The sequence below is a fragment of the Octodon degus genome, unplaced genomic scaffold (assembly GCF_000260255.1).
Source record: "Octodon degus isolate 3935 unplaced genomic scaffold, OctDeg1.0 scaffold00006, whole genome shotgun sequence".
Lineage (NCBI taxonomy): Eukaryota > Metazoa > Chordata > Mammalia > Rodentia > Octodontidae > Octodon > Octodon degus.
Window position 1 is genome coordinate 33,695,219 of NW_004524582.1, and position 20,655 is coordinate 33,715,873.

General features: G+C 49.0%; 1 protein-coding gene across 2 annotated transcripts in view; it reads right to left on the reverse strand.

Annotated features, from left to right (window-relative positions):
* The window catches only part of Tmem175 (transmembrane protein 175), a 29,489-nt gene that overhangs the window by 2,220 nt on the left and 6,614 nt on the right, over positions 1-20,655 (reverse strand). The window contains exons 2-10 of one of the 2 annotated variants that reach the window (XM_004624694.2): positions 7,504-7,687; positions 7,298-7,336; positions 5,685-5,782; positions 3,954-4,005; positions 3,655-3,690; positions 2,876-2,959; positions 2,422-2,586; positions 910-988; positions 572-707 (exon numbers count right to left, since the gene is read on the reverse strand). In XM_004624694.2, coding sequence (XP_004624751.1) covers positions 572-707; positions 910-988; positions 2,422-2,586; positions 2,876-2,959; positions 3,655-3,690; positions 3,954-4,005; positions 5,685-5,782; positions 7,298-7,336; positions 7,504-7,656 — 842 coding nt within the window. In that variant the 5' untranslated portion in view covers positions 7,657-7,687. Of the gene's footprint in view, positions 1-571; positions 708-909; positions 989-2,421; positions 2,587-2,875; positions 2,960-3,654; positions 3,691-3,953; positions 4,006-5,684; positions 5,783-7,297; positions 7,337-7,503; positions 7,688-20,655 lie in introns of those variants that run through there. The other variant, XM_023700454.1, reaches the window with a different exon arrangement.

The window sequence follows — 20,655 nt, forward strand, 5'->3', positions numbered from 1 at the left end:
TGACCCCTGGCCTCAAGGGGAAGCAAGGAAAGGTTGCCCTGATGTTCTTTAAATCAAAAGGAATGAGGTACTAAGAAAAGTTTGCTTCTAGTTTTTAAAATTTCACAAGTTACAGTAGAAAGGCCTACCTTGAGTGTGGCAGGAAGGTCAGACTATCAGATACAGAATATAAAACCAGAGTGTTCAACATGTTTAATGGAATGAGTGTGACCCGAAATGTGACTGAGGACCAGTCTTTTTTAAGGAAAGACTTGAACAAGTGAACACTTAGAAGCAGAAAACCATCAGTAGGATTAGGAGTTGAGCAGAGTTCAGGGTCAACAGTGGGAGGAAGAAGGCCTGACAGCACACAGGAAAGGGCTGAGTCCCAGGGGTGCCATGCTGTCCTGGCACCCTAGGCCCAAACCACCCTCCACTCTCTGGGAGTCCTGTCCTTGATGTGGGACCACCTCCTCCTCCTCCTCCAATGCTCTGGGCTCACGAAGGGGGTTGGAGACAAACAGCACCTGGCAGGGGTACTGGGCAGCTTCTAGTCAGGGCCTTGCTGGCCAGCCACGAGTGGGGTCCTCACCAGATGTCCAGGATGAGCAATGTGGCCACAATGGCGTAGACCCCATCGCTAAAGGCTTCCACCCGCTCCTTGCTGAGAGGCTCATGAAGGTCAAAGGTGAAGATCTCCACACTGTGATCTGGGGGCTGCCTGCGGCCTGTGGACATGCCAGGAAGGAGAAGCTGGCCCAGTCCCTGGGGGTTGTGGGGCCAGCATGGCCATTACTACCCCAAGGGCTGGGTTGTGTAGGCTGGGAGAGGAGATGGACAGGATGTTGTAGATTACAGCATCAGGCTAGGGTCACCCACCATGCAGTGTGCCCAGCCCCACCTGACATCCTCAGGGGCCTCAGTGCCTACCCATGAGTCTGTCTCTGCACCAGCTGGAGGCCTTGCTGATGTAGGGGAGGAAGATGATGGTCACCATCAGCAGGTATGACTGCAGAGAGACATGGAAAGTCAACACCTTCTCCCACAGGGCAGGGCCACATACCCTGGGAGCTAGGAGATGCTCCCAGGGAGGGGCAGCTGGAGAGACAGGAAAACCAAGGGCATCATCCTTGGTGGAGAAGCAGACCCCCAAGCCAAGGAATCTGCGGAGTGCCTGGGTACCCACAGAGAAGGGGACAGTGCAATGGGACACCAGGAGCTGTTACAATGCAACCCAGCTGGGAACAGCTTGCAGACATGGAAAGATGCTCAGCATGGAGGACATGTGGCATAAGAGGGCACCACCTCCACCACCAGCACCCTGGAATCAGACAGCAGTTATTGATGAGGATATGGAGAAAGAGTCCTCACGTGCTGCTGGTGGGAAGGCACATGGCTGTGCTACTATGGCAAACAGCATAGAGTTCTCAAAAAACTAAAATCAGAATGACTACATGATATAGCAAGTCCACTGCTGGGCGTGTGCACCAGATCTGAAAACAGATGTGAAGGGTGGTACACACCTACTTTCAGGTCTAAAGTGGGACAGCCCAACATCCGTGACTGAGAATTAACCACCAGGTGGGCTCCTGCTGCCAGTGCAGCGTACTGGACGATGAAAAGGGACAGAACTGATCACAGTGCAATGCAGAGCCTCTCCCACACACTGCCACTCTCCCCTTCAAGGAATTACCTACCATCCTTCACCAGATGCTCCTGCCAACCCTGGGAGGGGACTGTTCCCGAGACAGGAGTTTGCCTCAGGCTGCTGCCATTAGGCCCATCCTCCTTGATGGCCACCTACCTATCCAGGCCTTACCTGCCCTGACCCCCATGCTGGCCACTCCATCCCCATCCCCAGCGAGCATGGCCAAGGACACCATGCCCAATCTCTGTCTCTCTTGCTACCCCTTCACAGGCTAGTCCCAGCCTACAGCACTGTCCTCATCTCCTCCCTCAGCTGTCACCAGCATACAAGGCTATCTCTGAGGTAGCTAGGTCACAAGGTCAGCCTTGGACTTCAGTGCACACTGACATCCACCTTCTTGCCCTCACCAGTGGCCTCCCTGCCAAGATACTCTGCTTGGCCTGGTGTCCCAATTCTGCCCTCAAGGGAGGGGCTGGCCTGGCAGTCCCAAGACTGCAGGACTGTGGGTGCTCATCAGCCCACCTGCTCTGCACCGGTGGGCCTCTCTACATGCCCACTAAACACTCTTGTCAGTGTCTTCCCTAGGGTGCAGTCTGACAGTTTAAATCCCAACTCCCTAAACAGTGTGCATGTGGACAGTCAATGAGCTGGCTCTGATGTCTGTGCTGCTCAATGCCAGACCAGGGTTCTCTTTCCTATTAGAAACTGGCTGGTAGCTTTCAAGCCCATTGATAGGCCTGGGCTTCTGAGTTTGGGCTGAGCCCTCCCCCTGAGGTTGTCCCAGCAGCACTCACCATAGGGAAGAAGAAGAGGGAGAAAACAGCTGCAGCAAAGCACAGCGCTGGGCCACGGAGGACGAGGAGCAGGATGTGCTGCCGGGTCACGGTCCTGTGGGTGGAGCTGCGGAGCTGTGGGCTCAGCAGGTGTGGGAAGTGGAAGGCGTAGCCTATGATCAGTGCCTGTGGGTGGGCAGGCGGCAGAAGGAGCTCTGTGGCCAATCAGCCCTCGATCAACACAGGCATGCGGGGCTCGGCCAGGGCCCTGGGTGATCTGGCATCCTAGGGTGTGCTGGGAGAGGGATGGCAAACCCTGCCCTGTACCTGATGCTCTGAGGACCCTAAGTCCCAGGTCAGCAGGACGCGGCCCTGGGCAAGCCACATTCACGCTCCAAAGTGGCCCTGGGCTCCGCAGTAGGGCTGTAACTATGCATATGCACCACCCCCCTCAGCTTGCAGGCCCGCACCCTACCTGCACAGCCCCAATGGCGATCACACACACACAGAACAAGAAGATGCCGAGAGGCACATCAGGGAAGGTCACCATTAAGGAAAACTGTGTCCAAAAACAAGCAAAATCCACAAGATTATCAGGCCCCCTGGCCTGGAGCTGAGGATGCAGTGCACCTTCCAGAGCCATGCTGTGTGCAGCAGACAGAACCAGCTCAGCTGGGGGGAATGGCATGGGTGTGAGTGGGGCCTGTCCACTTCCCCAAGCAATATCACCCACCACTTCAGGCCCCTTAATGTCAAAGTGTCATCAGATCCACACTGAATCCTCAGCTCTGAATTCTCTGTGACAAACAAGCTGCAAGCCTGTCAGACAGACTGTGAACATCCACCTGAGTGTGAATGTCAGTGTGAACAGTAGATCTGCGTGTAAACATCAGACTGAACGAAAATGTCAGGTACAAGTGGGAAAGTTAGACTGAGTGAGAAGGAACACTCCCTTCAGCCCTAGAGGGAGGGTGGGGGCACACTGCAGCAAAGCCTGGCAAGAGTTGGGGTGTCAGTGACCCTCTCTGGGTTCTCTTGGTGTTTTTTTTAGACTGGGTCTCACTATGTTTCCCAGGCTGGACTCAACAATCTTGCCTCAGCCTCCTAAGGCAGGGAGCACTGTGCCCAGCCCAAGTGCTCTGTGCCTCTACCCACTGACTGCCTCAACCTCCTCCTTGCAGCCCTGTAGCTCAGGCCCTGAACCAGCTCCCTAGGCTGCATTTCTGTGTGGGGATGGGAACTGACTGTACTCACCGTGTAAGGCAGGAGGGTTATGGTCATCATGCATGCCTAGAGAGGACAAAGGGAGGGGCTTGGGGTCATGTGGCCTGGGATGAGGGCACTACAGGGCAGTGGCCAAGTGCCCAGAGGCCTGTGCCGCTGTCCACAATGGGTGGGTAAAGTGGCTCTCCTTGGCCTCCCCAGGGCAGAGCCAGGCCCTGCACCTAGGGGCTGAGGGGCCAGAGGCTGGGAGAGAAGCAGCTGGCCATGCCTCTGACTCCTGGGAGGTTCAGTTACAAACCAACATCATTTGCAGGACAGGAAAAACTCACCAGGTTGAGCAAGGCAAGTGTATCATCTATTTTCCCAACGACTTGAAACAACCTACACAAAATGAGAACAGGGAGAGAAGCATCACTGCTATCAAGTGGCACTAACAGGGTCAGGCACACACTGTCACGGGCACTCTTGGGTACGCAGTCACCAGAAAACATCACTCTTGACCAAATACAAGCCATTACTTAGCGAAAAGTTCAGAAAATTCAAAGATGATGACACAACTTCCCTAAAAACACCTTCTTCATTCCCACATGTTCTTTCATGGTTTTGCTTCCAGTTTAAAGCACATGAGGGGCCAGGGAAATGGCTTAGTGGAATGAGTGCTTCCCTGGCAAGCACAAGGGCCTGAGTTCAATTCCCGGTTGTGCAAAAATAAATACATACATAAATAAAATAAAATAAAGCACATGGCTATGAACAGAACCACTGCAGACACAAATGTGTACACTGGGTATGGCTTTCCAAAGTCCTCACTGGAGCAGGCCCATCCTACGGGAACAGGAGCTCAGGAGTTGTGCTGTGGGCAGGGCCAGACAGCCACGAGGTGGGGCTGGCCCAGAAGCTCTTGGGAGTGTCCTCAGCTGTCTGCCTGCAGGTTCCTGCACCTAGGGCACCACCATGCAGGCAACCTGCCCTCTCCCTGTTCCTTTGACAGGTTTCACACATCAAACCTGCTGAAGCTTCCTTCCACCAGGGCAAAATGCCAGCCTGGCCTGTTAAGGACCTGGTCTTGCAGCCTCTGATCGGGCTCCTACCCCAGGGTTTCTCTAGCAAGGTCAGCCTGGTGCAAAGCACTACAGAGAACACAGTGCCTTCTCAGGGCTTACTCTGAGGCCTCGTCCTTCACATAAAGCCAAATGGGGCCACGGCCTGGGTTCCAGCAGCTCTGCAGGCATGCTAGTGCCGTGACTGTGCATGCAGGCCAGTGTCCTGGAAAAGGCAGGAGACATGAGCAGCTCCACACAGCCCTGAGCAGGCCCTGGCCCTACACCCACTCTCCTGACAGATTCCTCAGTGTGTGGCCTCTAGTGAGCTAACCTGCAGCCACCAGCCCTGCTGGCCTACAAGCCTCCCAATCACTCAGAGAAAAGCCTTCCCACGAGATCTGAACATAGCGGACCACGGTCAGTCCCAGAAAGAGTCACGCTGTTGAGAACAGAATGTGATATACAATAGGTGGCAATGTTAGCACGGTGCACTTAGCAAGAGCTGTGGCTTTTTCTGCTCCCCAACACTGGCTGACAAGTACTTCCTCTGGACAGAGGACATACAGACATCCACATCCACACTCCAGCTGTACCTCTGAGGCTTCCTGACCCTGCTGCTGAGGCTGGAAGGCCAGGCCCCTGGACTCTGAAGACTTTTCCTCCTAGGGAGTGGGACAGGGCTGGTACTAAAGGCCCTGGCCCTGCCAACACGGCTCATCCCCCGTTCTACTGCCTGTCCTAGCAGGACAGTCCTTGGCTGGCTGTCATGCCTGCCACGCAGGAAGCCCACTGAGCAGCTCAGGACAAGGCCTGCCCAGGATGTGCATGTTCCCTCTACTGTCCCAGGACAAGGCTCATAGCAAGAACTTGAGGAAAGGTGAATGGGGGGGGGGACTGTTGACCCCATCTCTTTGGAGAAGCATGTGATAAAGTGCAGGGCCAGGGAACAGCAGGCCCAGTGTAGGTCTAGCAAGTCCTAATGGTGAGGATGTCACCTTGCACAAGCCCAGGTCCTACCTAGCGTGTGCAGCCCAGGCCACCGTCACAATTAGAAATGTCATCAGGTAAACAGCAATCCTGGTGGCTAGAAGTTTCTGCATACTTCTGTCAAAGTCCTAGAGTAAAAGAGCACTGCTGTGAGAACAGTAAGCCTCACATGGCCCAATGCCTGGGCTGCCCTCTCCCTCCTCCAGCCCAGCTCAGCCCAGCCCCACAGCCACTGTGGCACTGCTAAGCAGGTCTCTGCACCCCACAGAGGTCAGAATTCAGAGGTCCTTCAGCAGCAGGCTGCAGGGAAGAGCCAGGGCCATAGACAAGCCATGAGAGAGCAGACAGAACAAAAGGGCTAGTCCTTGCATGGCAGGAGGGACAGAGGGCAACTGCCCCTCAGAAGGCCGTTAACCCCCTTGGATGTCGTCACCCTGAGGTTTGCGTCCCAACACATGAATCTGGGAGGAATAAGGACATGGACAGCACAGCAGGGTGAGATCTAGCATTGCTTAGGAAAGGATCAGCCCATGGGACTGGGTAGGGCCTGCCCACCACAGGCAACAGCTGACTGGCTGGAAAGGAGCAGAGGGTGTGGAGGGCTCTCAGGCCTGGCCTTGGGCCAATGTCACCCAAGCTTCCGGGTCCCATGTGAATGTAGGTCTGAGTCAGTCACATGCTATAGCAATGATGCTACTCTTTACGATGCCACCATTGTGCTTTCTCAATCATGGATGTTCAAGTTGACTGGTCTGGTATTTTTTTCCTCCAATACTGGGGATTGAACCCAGGACCTCATATACTCTGAGCAACTACCACTCAGCTATTTCCCAGCCCTTTTTATTTTGAGACAAGTCTCCTTAAGTTGCCAGTCTGGTTTTGAACTTGTCGTAATCTTCCTGCCTCAGCCCTCTTAAGCAGATGGTGTGCAACACCATCCCACCTTCCTTTTTAAGGCAGGGGGAACAGGTATGAATTCCTCCCCAACACAGAAATATACGCTGCTCAGCACTCCCTCGGGAGGTAGCCAGGCCTCATCTCTTTCCTCAAGAATATCCCAGGAACTTCCTAAGAACCAGTTAGGATTGAGAGCACTAAAAAGTCTTGGACTCCAAGACATTGCTGACACAGAGGGTGGACTGTCCAGTCAGCTGGACAGTGCTTGGGGGGGCATGCCCTCACTGGGCCCTCACATCCTTATGGCTGTGCTCCGAGAGCCCTGCTCTGAGCTTGTGGTGAGGTGTGTGCCTCACCATGCACCAGACCCTACCCACCTCAGGTTCCCAAGCACCACATCCCCTCAGAACCAGCCTTCCTGACCAGCACAGCTAACCTGGCTGCTGTGGGCCTGCACCCTATGCAGTGATGGGTGCCCCCATCATCCCACTCAGTCCCCAGACTTCAGCATGATACCACTGCTGCTCTGTCACACAGCACCCATCATGTGGGGAAAAGCAAGGCATGGGTATGCACCCAAGACCTTCCAAAGGTAGAGCCCCATTGCTCTCTGCTCCGGAAACACCTCCCATGAGCCGTCATCCAGGGTGGTGGCACAGGTGCCAAGGTGGCTCAGGCAGCTCGCCCATCCCATACCCTTCTCAGTCTGTTCTCCCACCCCAGCACCAGGAAGCCTACCCCGTTACCTGCCCTGGGGAGATCTCCGTATGTGTCACAGGCAAGATCTGCAGGAACAATAACAAAAGAACAGAGACAGTTCTTGGTTAGGGACTTTGGAGGGGGTGGTACTGGGGACTCAGAGCACATACAAGGTGCTCCACCCACCCAAGGGCCTGGAAAACCCAAAGATCCTGTGAGAGCCAGGGCAAGCTGAAGTGGGGCCCACACTGACCATGACCGTGGCAATGATGGACAGCAGTGCATCACTGAAGCCCAACATGCGGTGGGAGCTCTGGGTCCCCTCCTTGGCATCCTCATCCCTCCTGCATAAGGGCGGGTCTTCCTGGGCATCTGGTGCCTGCTCCATGACTTGAGGTCCAGACATGGTGAGTCTGCAGTCCAGTGGTCACAGGAGCCTGGAAAGGAACACAGCTCTGAGTGCGGAGTGGGGTGCTCCTGGGCTTCCACCATGAGGATGGCAGCTGAAGGAGGGGACTGGGCAAGGGATGCTTCCACAGGTAGCCCCCACAGATTCTGTAGCCTTCAGGCTAAGAGCACCCGCATCAGGCCCTGCTGCTGAATTTTGAGATCAGGCAAGAGATGTCCTGTGCCTTAATTTCCCCTACAGAAGCAAGCAGTGAAGGAAGGGAAGTATGACATAGGTGCTCAACATACCATGTCACCAAGAAAGGGTCTCTAATCTCTGGGCTCAATGACAGGCTCTTCCTCATAGGTGCTTATGTCCTAACAAGAACAGCATGATGCTCTATAGGGCCAGTTTAAAGCCACCCAGAGCAAGGACCACAAACACGGGGTGGTCACCCTGACCCAGAGCTCCTTGGTGGTTTTTTGATTTTCTTTTTCTTTTTCTTTTTTTTTGCTCAGGGTCTCACTACATAGCCCACATTAGTAGTGATCCTCCTGACTTCTGCCTCCCAAGTGCTGGGATTACAGGCGTGCGCCACCGCGCCCGGACTCCATCGCCGGCTCAGCGCACCCGAAGGTGGGGCCGGTGCAGCAGGCGGAGCCAGGTATTGATACCTCCATACCTCATACCTCCACAGGTACCCCCGCAGAGTCAGGGACAGGACCCTGCAGTGTATGTGTAAGAGGCTGAGGCTACCCAGACAGAGGTCATGGCCACAGACAAGAACAGTGAACACCAGCCAAAAGGACACCCCAGAAATCCTACCTCCAAAACAGTAAAGGAGACTTGCAGCAATTTCCAGAGGGGAAAAGAAGGTCTGGGGTCTACACCTCAGTGGTGGAGCACTGGCCTATGAGGTGTAGACCCCAGTGTTACAAAAAAAAGGGGAAAAAAGGCACTCAACTTTGGTGTCAACCATGGAGACATGAGTGAAACCAAAGACACCCCAGTCAGATGGCAAGAGTCCCGTCAGAAAGAGTGCGCCAGGATGAGGGGCCGGGGACACCTAGGACACCCGGGATGTCAGGGATGGAGACAATCTGCCACAGTTTGAAGGCCATGGTGAGCACAGGCACAGGGCAGCAAGTTGCTGTGCCTCAGTTAGTGAGAAGAAGCAAGATTTGTTAAGAGACAGCAATTTTGAAGCCACTGTCCTCCCGTGTGAGGAGGATGAAACCAAAACACAGTGCTGAGGAAAACATGGGCTGCCAGAGACCAAGTGCATAACACGTCGGAACACGGAACAGGAACTCGGCAGACCAGCTCCAGACAGCATGTGGATGGAACAGCGAAGGCAGGAGAAGGCAGCACGTGCGTTTAGTTGGATCTCCATTTCTCCAAGTCAAAATCACTCATGGGGCGTTTTTTTCTGTTTCAAAGGCCATGACTAAGAAAATCCACAGGGTGAAGAAGGCCAACAGCCCAGTGTGGTGGTGAGCAGTTGTAGTCTCATCTACTTATCAAGCTGAAGCAGAAGGACCACTTGAGCCTGAGAGTTCAAGCACAGCCTGGGCAACATAACAAGTCTCTGAATCAAACTGAACCAAACAGTCCACAGAATAGCACAGAGGATTTGCATTATTCACAATGGTCCAGAGGCAGGAGCAGCCCGGGCACCACCTACAGATGGAGGGCAAAGGCTGTATACATATCCATGCACATGGAATGATCCTGTCCACTGTGACAGGGTTCTGACATGTCTGCAGCAGGGCAGGCTTCAAGGACACCAGCAGAAAAATAAGCCAGTCACAAGACAGACAAATGCTGCATGGACTCACTTCCATGAGGTCCCTCTGTAATGGCTGGGATTGGATATCCTGCCCACAGGAGACCACATTAAAAGGAATTATAGAACCTTTATTAATTAGCCAGCAACCCATATGGTTCCATCTGGGAAAACACAAAAGCCCCAATTCTTTGTTTCCTGACTGCTTTTATGGTTTCTTTGTTGCTACTGCAATCAGGCAGGAATGTAGTGCTCCCTGTATCCTATAGGTGCGGGGTCACATCAAGAATGTGACACCCCTATATTCTATAGGTGCAAGGTCTTGGGCAGAGGGATTTATGGCTAAGCATGTGCAAGTAGTCTGTATCTTATTGCCCTACATAAGGGGCCAACATGTTCAGAAGGTGAAAGGGTAAACTGTGGTATGTCCATGAAATGGAACATTACTCAGTAATAAAAGCCAGTGAGTATCGAGGCACGAAAAGACTTAAAGAAACCTCAACATACCTTGTGAAGTAAAAGAGCTGCATGCTGCATGGCTGCACCACATGATACTGGAAAGGCAGACTAGAGACCAGAAATAGGGAAGGAAGGTGACAGCAGGCCCTACATGGGTCCTGTCTTTTCCTTATCTTCTATGTTTGTGAAGTTCTGACAGAGCAGGGAGGAGTGAGGAATGGGGTAACTTAAGCAAGGCTGCTTCTGTGTAAATACTTTAGGCAGGGGTTGAACTGAATTGAATTCTACCTCAGTCTCTTCTATTTCTAAAAATGAATAGGATACTATGCTAGATGCCATCCCTTACATCTCCAGTGTCAAATCTACAGAGGCAGAAGTAAAATGGGCAGAGAGCTGGGAAGGGGAGCCTGTGATGAGCCTTAGACTGGAGTGAAGAGTTCCGGGGATGGATGGTGATGACAGCTGCATAACAAAGTCAGTGTGCTTAATTGCCACTGTGCACTTAAAAATGGTCACAGTGGTAAATTTTATGTTTATTTTATCACAGACAGAACATAACCTAAAGCCTGGCATTTAAGTGTCCAAAACATGTCAGCTACGTACTCACATTCAGGTTAGTCACAGTGAAGGGAAAGAGACAGAACTGAAGAGAGGGCATGGGCTGGAAGATAACGTTACCAAGCATGGAGGATTTCCAGTGCTGATGGACATGAAAAGGAAAACCTAGAAATCCTCGAGAGGAGATCAGGGAGACTTTGGATCCTACAGGAGACACGCTGTGTACTATGCAAGGTGCTGGACCCAGACACAAGCAGGACACACACTCAACAGCGTGTGGTCACCAGAAATGCATGTTGTGATGGGGAATCAAGGTTTCCCGGAGGGATGTAGTTAGGGAAAGCTTGGAGGGGGAGTTGCTGGGGCTGAGTCTGGAAACATGTTCTACAGATAAGGAGAATAAGAGACATCTACAAACATGTCCTCAGCACCAAGCATCACTACTAATAGTTCAGACTCAACGTCTTAGTTGGCACACCATGCTATAAGAATCAATGAAAGGCAGAAAGGAACTGGTCATGTGTGCCTGCATGTGCAACAGGGAGAGCCTGGTACGCAACAACGTGCAAGGGGCCTAAGAAAGCCACAGCAGAAGGCTCAGGCCAGGAGGCAGGTATCCCTGAGGAAGCCAAGGCTACTCCCCTGAGCACTATGCACCTCCCACCCCAAGTCTGGAGGTAACCCTACAGATTACAGGGACTCCGCAAACCTCTTCTTTAAGCAGATTCCAGACCCAAGTCTACTGTCACATATGCAATTTGCAGTTATGTTCTCATACTCTGCTGGGCTGTCTTCTCACTTCCTCAACAATGTTTGCTTTGTTTTGTTCTGTGGTGCTAGGGATTGAACACAGGGCCTTAACTATGCAAGGCAAGAGCTTTCCCACCGAGCTCTACCTTTAAACCTCAACAGATTTTCTGAAAAATTAATGGGACTGTTTTAAAAGCAGTCTTAGATTCACAGAAAAACTGAGCAGAAAGTATAGTTCCTTTGCAGCCCTTTGCATTTCCCTGTAGTCATTCTGAACACTCTGTACAGTGATGACCTACTGCTGACATATCACTACCAATGGGACCATCTAGGGGTGGTGACACAGGTTCTCAGGGTTGGACACATAGTTAATTAGTAGGCTGGAGGGATAAAAGGGAGTTCTGACCATGTGCTCTGAGAGTTAATAAGACACAAAGACTGGCGTGGTGGTGCACACCTGTAATCCCAGCACTCAGGAGGCTGAGGTGTGAGGATCAGTTCGAGTTCCATACTAGCCTGGGGTACAAAGTGAGCTCAAGCCCAGTCTGAACTGCAGAGCGAGCCCATGTCTCAAAGACAAAAGAAAAAAAAAAAAAGATGAAGACGACACAAAGATGTCACCATATGACACATTTATAATCACTGGTAACATACCTTGAGCCACCTCTCAGGAAACAGGGATATCTCAAGGCCTCAAGATCACGCATCATGTGCATTCCTTTATGTACCCAGCCTGGCCACCCATGGACTACGCCTGATATCAGAAAGTGGAGCATTCTTTACCGACCTCCCTCCTTCAACACCTGGTTTAGATTCTTACATGATGGGGGGGTGGTGCTCAGAGGAAACTTTGACCTCTTCACAGGATAAGGAATGCAGTTTGGAGGTATCAACATTTCAGGCATCCCCTAAGAGAACTGCTGCTAAAGAGCACCATCCCCCAAGTCCCCTGACCCAGGGGTCACCTCTGTCTGCATAAATAGCTCACGCTCAGGGCAGACACTGACTTCTTGCCCAAAGGCGTCTCTCTTTATGAACTCTACCCAGACTTCTGTAGGGCCCATGGAGCTTGGCTAATTCTCTTATCTGTGGCACAAAGAACTGAGGACCAAGGTAGTGAGGGCTAATTCCTCACTGCCTCAGGACCCAACTTCTGGTGACAAGCCTGTTGGACACTGAGTTTTTGGGAAATGTAGGGCAGGCATCCATTACAATACAGAGTACTTTCCTGACCTAAAAATGCTCCATGGGCCTGCTGTCACCTTCCTTCCCTATTCCTGGTCTCTAGTCTGCCTTTCCAGTATCATGTGGTGCAGGCATACAGCATGCAGCTCTTTTACTTCACAAGGTATATTGAGGTTTCTTTAAGTCTTTTCGTGCCTCGATACTCACTGGCTTTTATTACTGAGTAATGTTCCATTTCATGGACATACCACAGTTTACCCTTTCACCTTCTGAACATGTTGGCCCCTTTGAGCAGTATATGTTAAAGTTCTTAATTTTATTGTCTTTTTGGAATAGGGTCTCACTATGCAGTTCAGGGTAGGTAGAGATTCACTTTGTAGCCCAGGCTGGCCTTGAGCTCACAGCAATCCTCCTGCCTCTGCCTCCTGAGTGCTGGGATTATAGCCTTGCGCCATCAAGTCCAGCTAACTTCTTAATTTTAACTTTTATTATTTTACAGTATCAGGGATTCAATTTAGGTCTTTGCACTGAACTCCAATCCCCAAGCCTTTTCAAAATTTTTTACAGTCTAAGTTGCCGAAACTAAGATTCAACTTGTGATCCTCCTGCCTCAGCCTCTCACAGTGCTGGACTGCAAGTGTGTATCAAACCTTGAACTCACTTTGTAGCCCAGGCTAGTCTTGAACTTGCATTGATCCTCCTGACTCAGCCTCCTGAGTGCTGGTGTGTGCCATGGCATTTGGCATCTAGTTGCTCATTTCTGTAGATTACATGTGACTTATACCGAGGATAGTCTGGAGATATCTGTGCTGGAGATACCTGTGCTGTCACATGTGGCACGTGTGACTGCTATCTATGGGGTGAAGGCCAGAGCTGTCGCACAACTCATAACTCACAGGGCGCTTCCCACCAGCACACAAAAATGACCTAGCCCAGAATTGTTGGGAACCACAAAAGCTGGAAAATTGGTCAAATGTGTGAAAGTGGGACTCGGCCTCACTACCTAAAGCAGTCAGGCTAACTCAGTACTGAGATAAGCATCCTGACTGGTTAATGTCAGTTATTAGTCACTAGGAAACCTTGTGTCACATGTTACTAACTTTGCAAAGGTATAAATAAATGTCCGTATTATTGCTGGGGGCGGGGGGTTGTCTTGCCAATCAGGCAGATGGGCCACCATCTAACCAGCTCTTGTCTATCTCCTCATTCCTGTCACTATTTCTCCCTGGGCACAATGGACCGCACTGAGACCCACAGATCCCCACACTTGGTACCTGATCAGGACACCCAGTATGAGGCAAGTGTGGGTGGCAGGAACACTTGCAAAGGGCGCACATAAAGGAGGGAAGTGAACTGGCTAGGGTCAGTATTCAGCACAGACCTGCACTGTACTGGCACGTTAGGTGTAAAACTTGGAGAAACAGGCTCATCGGGGCCAGAGGGAAAACCGATCTTAAGGAGGGAAACAGGTTTGAGAGACACCAAAAAGGGAAAATGTTATATTGAGTTAAAAATGGGACAAACAGAGTCTCAAGAATCACAGATCTACATGTATGTTGAAGTGGCTGTGGCATGCTTGATCCCTGTATTTACTGTTGTTTTGTGGATTGTGGTTAGAAGAGTTTTTCAAACACAAAGGATTTGGCTTGTGGCTTTCCTTTAAAATGAAGTCCTGAGCCTGAGCAGGAGGAGGAGGAATGGCGCCCAAAGATACTCTTGAACGTTCTAGCCTTGTTCCATCAAATAAGGAGTGATAGGGGACAAAATGGAGCCTTCCCCATCAGAAAAGGCCTTCCCTCAAAATTTCATTTCTCAACACTCAATGGTTTTTACGGAGCCACGGGCCACAATCCCAGCCATGGTAGCTCAGAGAAATTTCTCTGAGTCACAGATCAGAACTTCTGCCTCTAGGGAAGTAGAGCCACTTTCTTTATCTCCCTTGCAACTGGCATTTAAAGAAGCTGGACAAGCAGGGGAGTCCATGGAGGGTTTTCAACATACCTACCCTGTTTCTGAAGTTCAAGTCCCTAAGAATCTGGGACAAATTGTACGTCTTCATGAAGCTACACCTTTGAAACCTTAAAAGAATTAAAACAAGCCATTGCTACTTATGGCCCTACTGCTCCCTTTGAGTTTAGTAGGCATGCTAGGACAACAGACTATGGCCCTAAATCATTGGAAAGGAATAGCTAACGCTTGTTTGAATCCATGAGATTATTTATTGTGGAAAGGAAATTTCTTTGAATACTGCACAGACCAGACAGCTCAAAATGCTGTTCATAACATAGCCATTACAAAAGATATGCTGCCTGGTGTGCTGTGCCAGCTCCGCCCCTGGGGCACACTGAGACAGCAATTGAGGCTGGGTGTGGTGGCACTAGTCTGTTAATCCCAGCACTTGGGAGGTGGAAAACAGGAGGATCACTACAAGTCTGATCTGTGTAGTAAGACCCTGCAGACCCTGTCCTAATTTAAAAAAAGATAATTGGAGAGGGTGTCTTTGCTAGCACAATCAAGTGACCCCCACCCCAGACTGGAGGGAGGGGGTGGGGTGGAGGGTGGTGGCTGCGCGGGACTGTAATCCCAGTGATGGGGATCACTACAAGTCCAAACTGCATAGTGAGACCCTGTACCAAATATATTAAAAAAAAAAAAAAAATCACAAGTGTGTGGAGCAAACTAAGATAGCTGCTAGTAGGGCCTGGAGGGAACTTCCTTCAAAGGGTGAGGCATCCTTTAATTTGGCAGGGGCTTGACAAAGCTTTTCAAGATTTTGCAGCACATTTATTGCAAGCTAGTGAGAGGATTATAAGTGACAAAGAAGCTAGCAAATTAATAGTTCGACAATTGGCTATCAAAAATGAAAATAAATGGTGTAAAGAGGCTTTAAGAGGCCACAAAAAGTGGGCTACCCTGCCTGAGATGGTCTGGATTTATGCAGATAATTGGCTACTCTTATATGCAGGGAGCTACCTCGGGTATTACTCAGGTTATTCATCCACAGTCTAGAAAAAAAGGGAAAAAGTAAGGTCATTTGTTTTCCCTGTGGGGGGAAATTGCCCGAAACTGCTCTGCTGCAGGGATAAATGCAGTACAGCCATTAGCTTTCTTTCCAACTAAACCTTGCAGTCTTTATACTAAGTATCAACAAGGGTATCACTGGAAGAATGAATATAGATCTAGAACTGATGAGAAAGGTCGGCCCTTTCTGGGAAACTCCCACTGGGGCTTGCCTCGGTCCCATCAAAATATGGGGGCTAGGCAGATGGCTGCTGAGGCACGAGGTGCTGGTGCCTTCTGTATCCAGCGTCACCCCCTACTGCTACCCCTTCCCCTACCTGCCAGCCACCAGGGATACTACTGGCTGGCCGTGCTGTTGGGGGAGTACCCTCCTTGCCTCTTCCTCTCAGCCTCAGAGGTGGCCTCAGCAGGTGGCAGGCATCTGACAGCTACCAAGTGCTTAGGCAGCTGCCAGCATACAGCAGGCATTCTAGTCCCACAGGAGCCCTGCCTTCAGACTGCTCCCCTGCAGCCCCAGCTGCCATGACATGGGCATCAAGGTGAACCCGGACCAAGATTCCTCGGTGCAGTGCGTGCTCGGGAGCAAACACTGCCACCCAGGAACCCCAGCTGCCCGAGGACCGGAACCAGGCAAGCCCTGCTTCAGAAATATGGCTATTACCACTGCAAGGGCTGTAACTTCCACTGAGAGTGCATACGTGGGGTGTGTACAGGACACAAAGTTTCCTTCCCAAACAAGGGCTTGGTAAAAATAAGGGAGAAAAGAACCTCTTCCAGTTATTCCTAAAAGGGACTATTTGAACACAGGCTACTCACCCTCTCACTTTCAGGAGGGGCCAGATCTTTTCTCTCACCCCACAGATGGCATCCAAGATAACCTGGATGTCTCACGAGCCTGCTTGGATTGATCAGTGGCCCCTCACTCAGGAGAAGATAATAGTAGCTCACACACTGGTTAATGAACAGATGATGGCGGGTACCTAGAACACTCCAACAGTCCTTGGACTATCTACATTTTTGTAATAAAAAAGTCAGGAAGCTGGAGGTTGCTGCAGGACTTGCAGGTAGTCAGTTGCACCGTGGAACCTATGGGAGCACTGCAACAAGGGCTGTTCAGTCCTGTAGCTGTTCCCTTACATTTCTCCTTTATTGCGATTGATTTAAAAGACTGTTTCTTTTCTATCTCTCTCCACCCTGAAAATAAAAAAATGTTTTGCCTTTAGCTTACCCTCTATTAGTAATCAGGTCCCTATGTGCCATTTTCAATGGTGCTGGCTACCACAAGGTATGGAGAATAGTCCTACCCTGTAAAAAGAGTTTGTGGCTACAGGGATTCGGTCAGTATGATAGGCCTATCCACCTGCATACATTATCCACTACATAGATGACATTCTTTTGGCACATAAATTTTAAAACATAAAATTTTACATTATGTTTGTCCATTAGATGATGCCCTCTGCAATGCAGGTCTAGTGATGGCCTCTGAAAAGGTGCAAACTATGGCACCCTTTTCATATTCAGGACATCTTGTTCAGCAGACAGAAGCTGTGCCCCAAACTGTTCAGATCCAACCCTACATGTCCATCTTCCAGTCCTGAATGATTTTCAGACTTCGGATCTTTTGTGTGTGTGTGTGTGTGTGTGTGTGTGTGTGTGTGTGTGTGTAACTGGGGATTGAACTCAGGCCTTTTCAGCCCCAATTTTCAGACTTTGCTTGGCAACATTAATTGGCTTTGCCCAGCTCTTCAGCTAACTACTCATGGTTAAGTCCTCTCTTTGACTGTTTTGGCCAAGGCTATTCATTCTCTTATTTTCAGGAGGGTGTGTATAACACACCTACCTCCTTCACCTTCTACCAGGGGAGGCTCAGCCCTATTTCTAAAGAACACTTATACCAGAGTCTAAAACTGCCTTAAAGTTAATCAGGTCTTTCTAATGCTCAGCTTTCTAGAGTTGACCAATCTTTGCCAATGTTTTTATTTCCCCAACTCTAGAGTTCTCTGGAAGTCTCAGGGTCCCTTACAATGGCTACATATAAACTATCAGTCCCTCTCACAGCGTGGCAGCACTCATTGCACAAGGACAAACGTGTGCAACTCAGCTCTTTGGCCATGAGGTACAAACTATTATTGCTTCCTTTTCCTCGGTTCAACCAAAATCATTATGGCAATTTTCATCCTTTTGGCAATCTGCACTGGTTAACTTCCTAATCAATAATGTTATTGATTGCCATTATCCTTCAGATAAATTATTACCATTTGCTTCTTTTACACACTTTGTCTTCGCTTAAAAAATAAGTTTTGTCCCTATAACAGAGGGCATCTCCGTCTTCCTGGATGGATCGGCTTCAGGTCAGAAAGGTCACATAACAGCCTTCTCGTCTAGTACACAGGACACAGGTCTCTCTTCTGCACAAAAGACTGAATTATCAGCAGTCATCTGGGTACTGCAAGATCGTTCATCCAATTAAACTCTTTTCAGAGAGCGCTTATCTCGGTGGTGTAATGCGCTACACTGCAACCGCCACCATACACACTAGTCAAAACGTGTTCCGTGGACTTCACTCTCCAGGCTGTCACGTAGTCGTATCATGTCCCCTGGTTTATCTGCCATATATACTCTCATTCTTAATCGCCAGGACCACTCACTGAGAGAATGCTGCTCTAGACAGGCCGCTGTGTGCTACTTCTGTTACTCCCACAGGTTCCATTAACAGGCTTTTGGGCTCATGCCACCATTCACCAGAATGCTTCTGCCTTATTGTGGTAGTTGATGCACTGTGGCAACGTGATGTCGGAATCAGCTCAGGGTTCCCTGGGGTGGCCTGCCCAAGGGACTCAGCACAAAAAGCCCTGAAGAAGGTCCGTGAGCTGCTCCGACCCACTTCCCTGGAGAGGCCCCGTCAGCACAGAAGGGAGAGAGAGGCTCGATGCATGCCGCAGCTGCTGCTGCTCCTCTGCTCTTCATTGATTTCTGCCACCATGAACTGCTGCTGTTTGTCTTGGAGCCAGCGAAGTAGACTGAAACTTCCACAAACTGTAAGCTAAATAAACCTTTCCTTTCTTCATTTTGAGTGTCAGATATCTGTCCCAGCCATGAGTGAAAAGTAACCAAGACAGTTATACAGTTTCATTTGATCCAGCACAGGACCGGGAACAGACCTGCGCTCAGCTTCTACCAGGGGTTACACCCAGTGATCTTCGGCAGACGGATGGCATGTCATACACATTCCTGAATTTGGTTGGTTGCATTGGGTCCATAGCACTTCCTCAAGCTTCATATTTGCTCCTACCTGCATTGGCGAAGCATCCCAACATGTCATTGCTCACTGTTTGGACACTCTTAATGCCCTTGGATGCTCATGCACCCTTCAGACTGACGACGGCACAGCACATACAAGGGCTGCCTTCCAAAAGTTTTGTAAAACTTCGTATTTCACTATCACAGGGACTCCTTATAATACTCAAGGCCACGGAATTGTTGAACATGCACATCATTCAATCAAAATTCAATCACAAAAACAAAAGGGGGAATCTTTCCCTACAAAATTCACACCTCACAATGACTTCACTTGGTAGTATACACTATTAACTTTTAAATTCTACACAAGATGGAAGTACAGCAGTACAAAGACAATTCCATTAGGTAAGAGAAAGACTAGGAAGGGTCCTTTGGAGAGATCTTCATACTGGACAATGGCAGGGATCCAGTCCACTACTAACCTGGAGCAGAGGGCATGCTTACGTTTTTCCAGAGAATGCTAAATGAAGCAATTTGGGTACCAGAACATGCTGTCAGGCTATACCATGAAGCCAGATCTGGAGAATTAACAACTATGAGGCTAATTCTAACCTGGGGCCTGAAGGAACTGACCAAATAATGGAAATCTAAGATCTAAATAGGTGGGGAAAAATTATATATATATGCTAAATTTTACTATTAAGACACAAAAATACAAAATATGTCAACTAATTACAGATAAAGGATTTTATTCCTTCCAAAATTTTCTGATAGATCTCTACTATTGACAAATAACAAAATCCTTTTTTTTTTTTTTTTTTTTTTTAACTGGGTATTGAACTCAGGCCTTGTGCTTGCCAAGCAAGTGCTTATTCCACTGAGCCATCTCCCTGGCCCCCAAATAACAAAATCTGACTAGTCTATTTATAATTATAAATTTCTAAAAATAGTAATAGTTATTATAGTTTAATTTGGCCAGGAGTATATTTGAGAGCACTCTGATTTTGTAATGTTTGTGTGTTCTGTGTATTTATGTGTCATTCTGTGAACAACTGTTTCTCTTTTTTCTTTTTTGATCATTTGTTCATAATAATTTGGGATAGAGACTTAAAAGCATGCTTTCTCCTAAGTGACCAGCTGGTCTAAGTGATATCAAAATTGGTTTATACATGGTTCATCAAAAAGTTTAAACTAAGTAAGCAAAAATTCCTTAGAATGGGAAGAAATTATTAGAGAGGAGTCTAACTGATGAACAGAGGGGTGGCCAACTTTTGTTCATTAGTAAGGAGTTCCCAATAATCTCAATAGTCTTTTAGAAGACACCCTAAATAATTTGGTCATTGGTTAAAGGATGTTTTTCAGAAGAAAATTACAATAAGGTTTCTCTTAAAAGGTGCTTTTGGGGGCTGGGGAGATGGCTCAGTGGAATAAGCACTTCCCTGGCAAGCGCAAGGGCCTGAGTTCAATCCCCGGTTCCGCCAAGAAAAGAATGAACAGATTGAGGTCAGGCCAAGACTCTGACATAATGTAGTATACTGTAGTAAAAAATGTGCTTTTGGTATGAAACTAAATTAAGAAACAAAGGTTTTCACAATGTATATGGTAATTTATTATTGTTAATCTCACAGTGTATTGAGTGTATTCATAATTCCAGGTGTACAGGTCTTCCAAATATAAAACCAAGATTGCTTATTGTAATAAGACTTTCTTTCAGATGCAAACCTCTGCTTTTAACAAATACTTGTGATGTATACCCCATTTATTTACTTATTTATTTATTTTTGGCAGAACTAGGAATTGAACTCAGGCCCTTGTGCTTGCCAGAGAAGTGCTTATTCCACTGAGCCATCTCCCTGTCCCCAGCCCTCTATATCCTATTTAAGGACAACTAATTAGGTGAAAATTTCTTATGTGTTGGATAGAGATGATTGGTTAAGTGTTATGTCAAAAAAAAATTCAAGTTTGTCACAAAATGTCATCAGGATTGTCTTGCTACAATATTGTATATGGTTTTGATT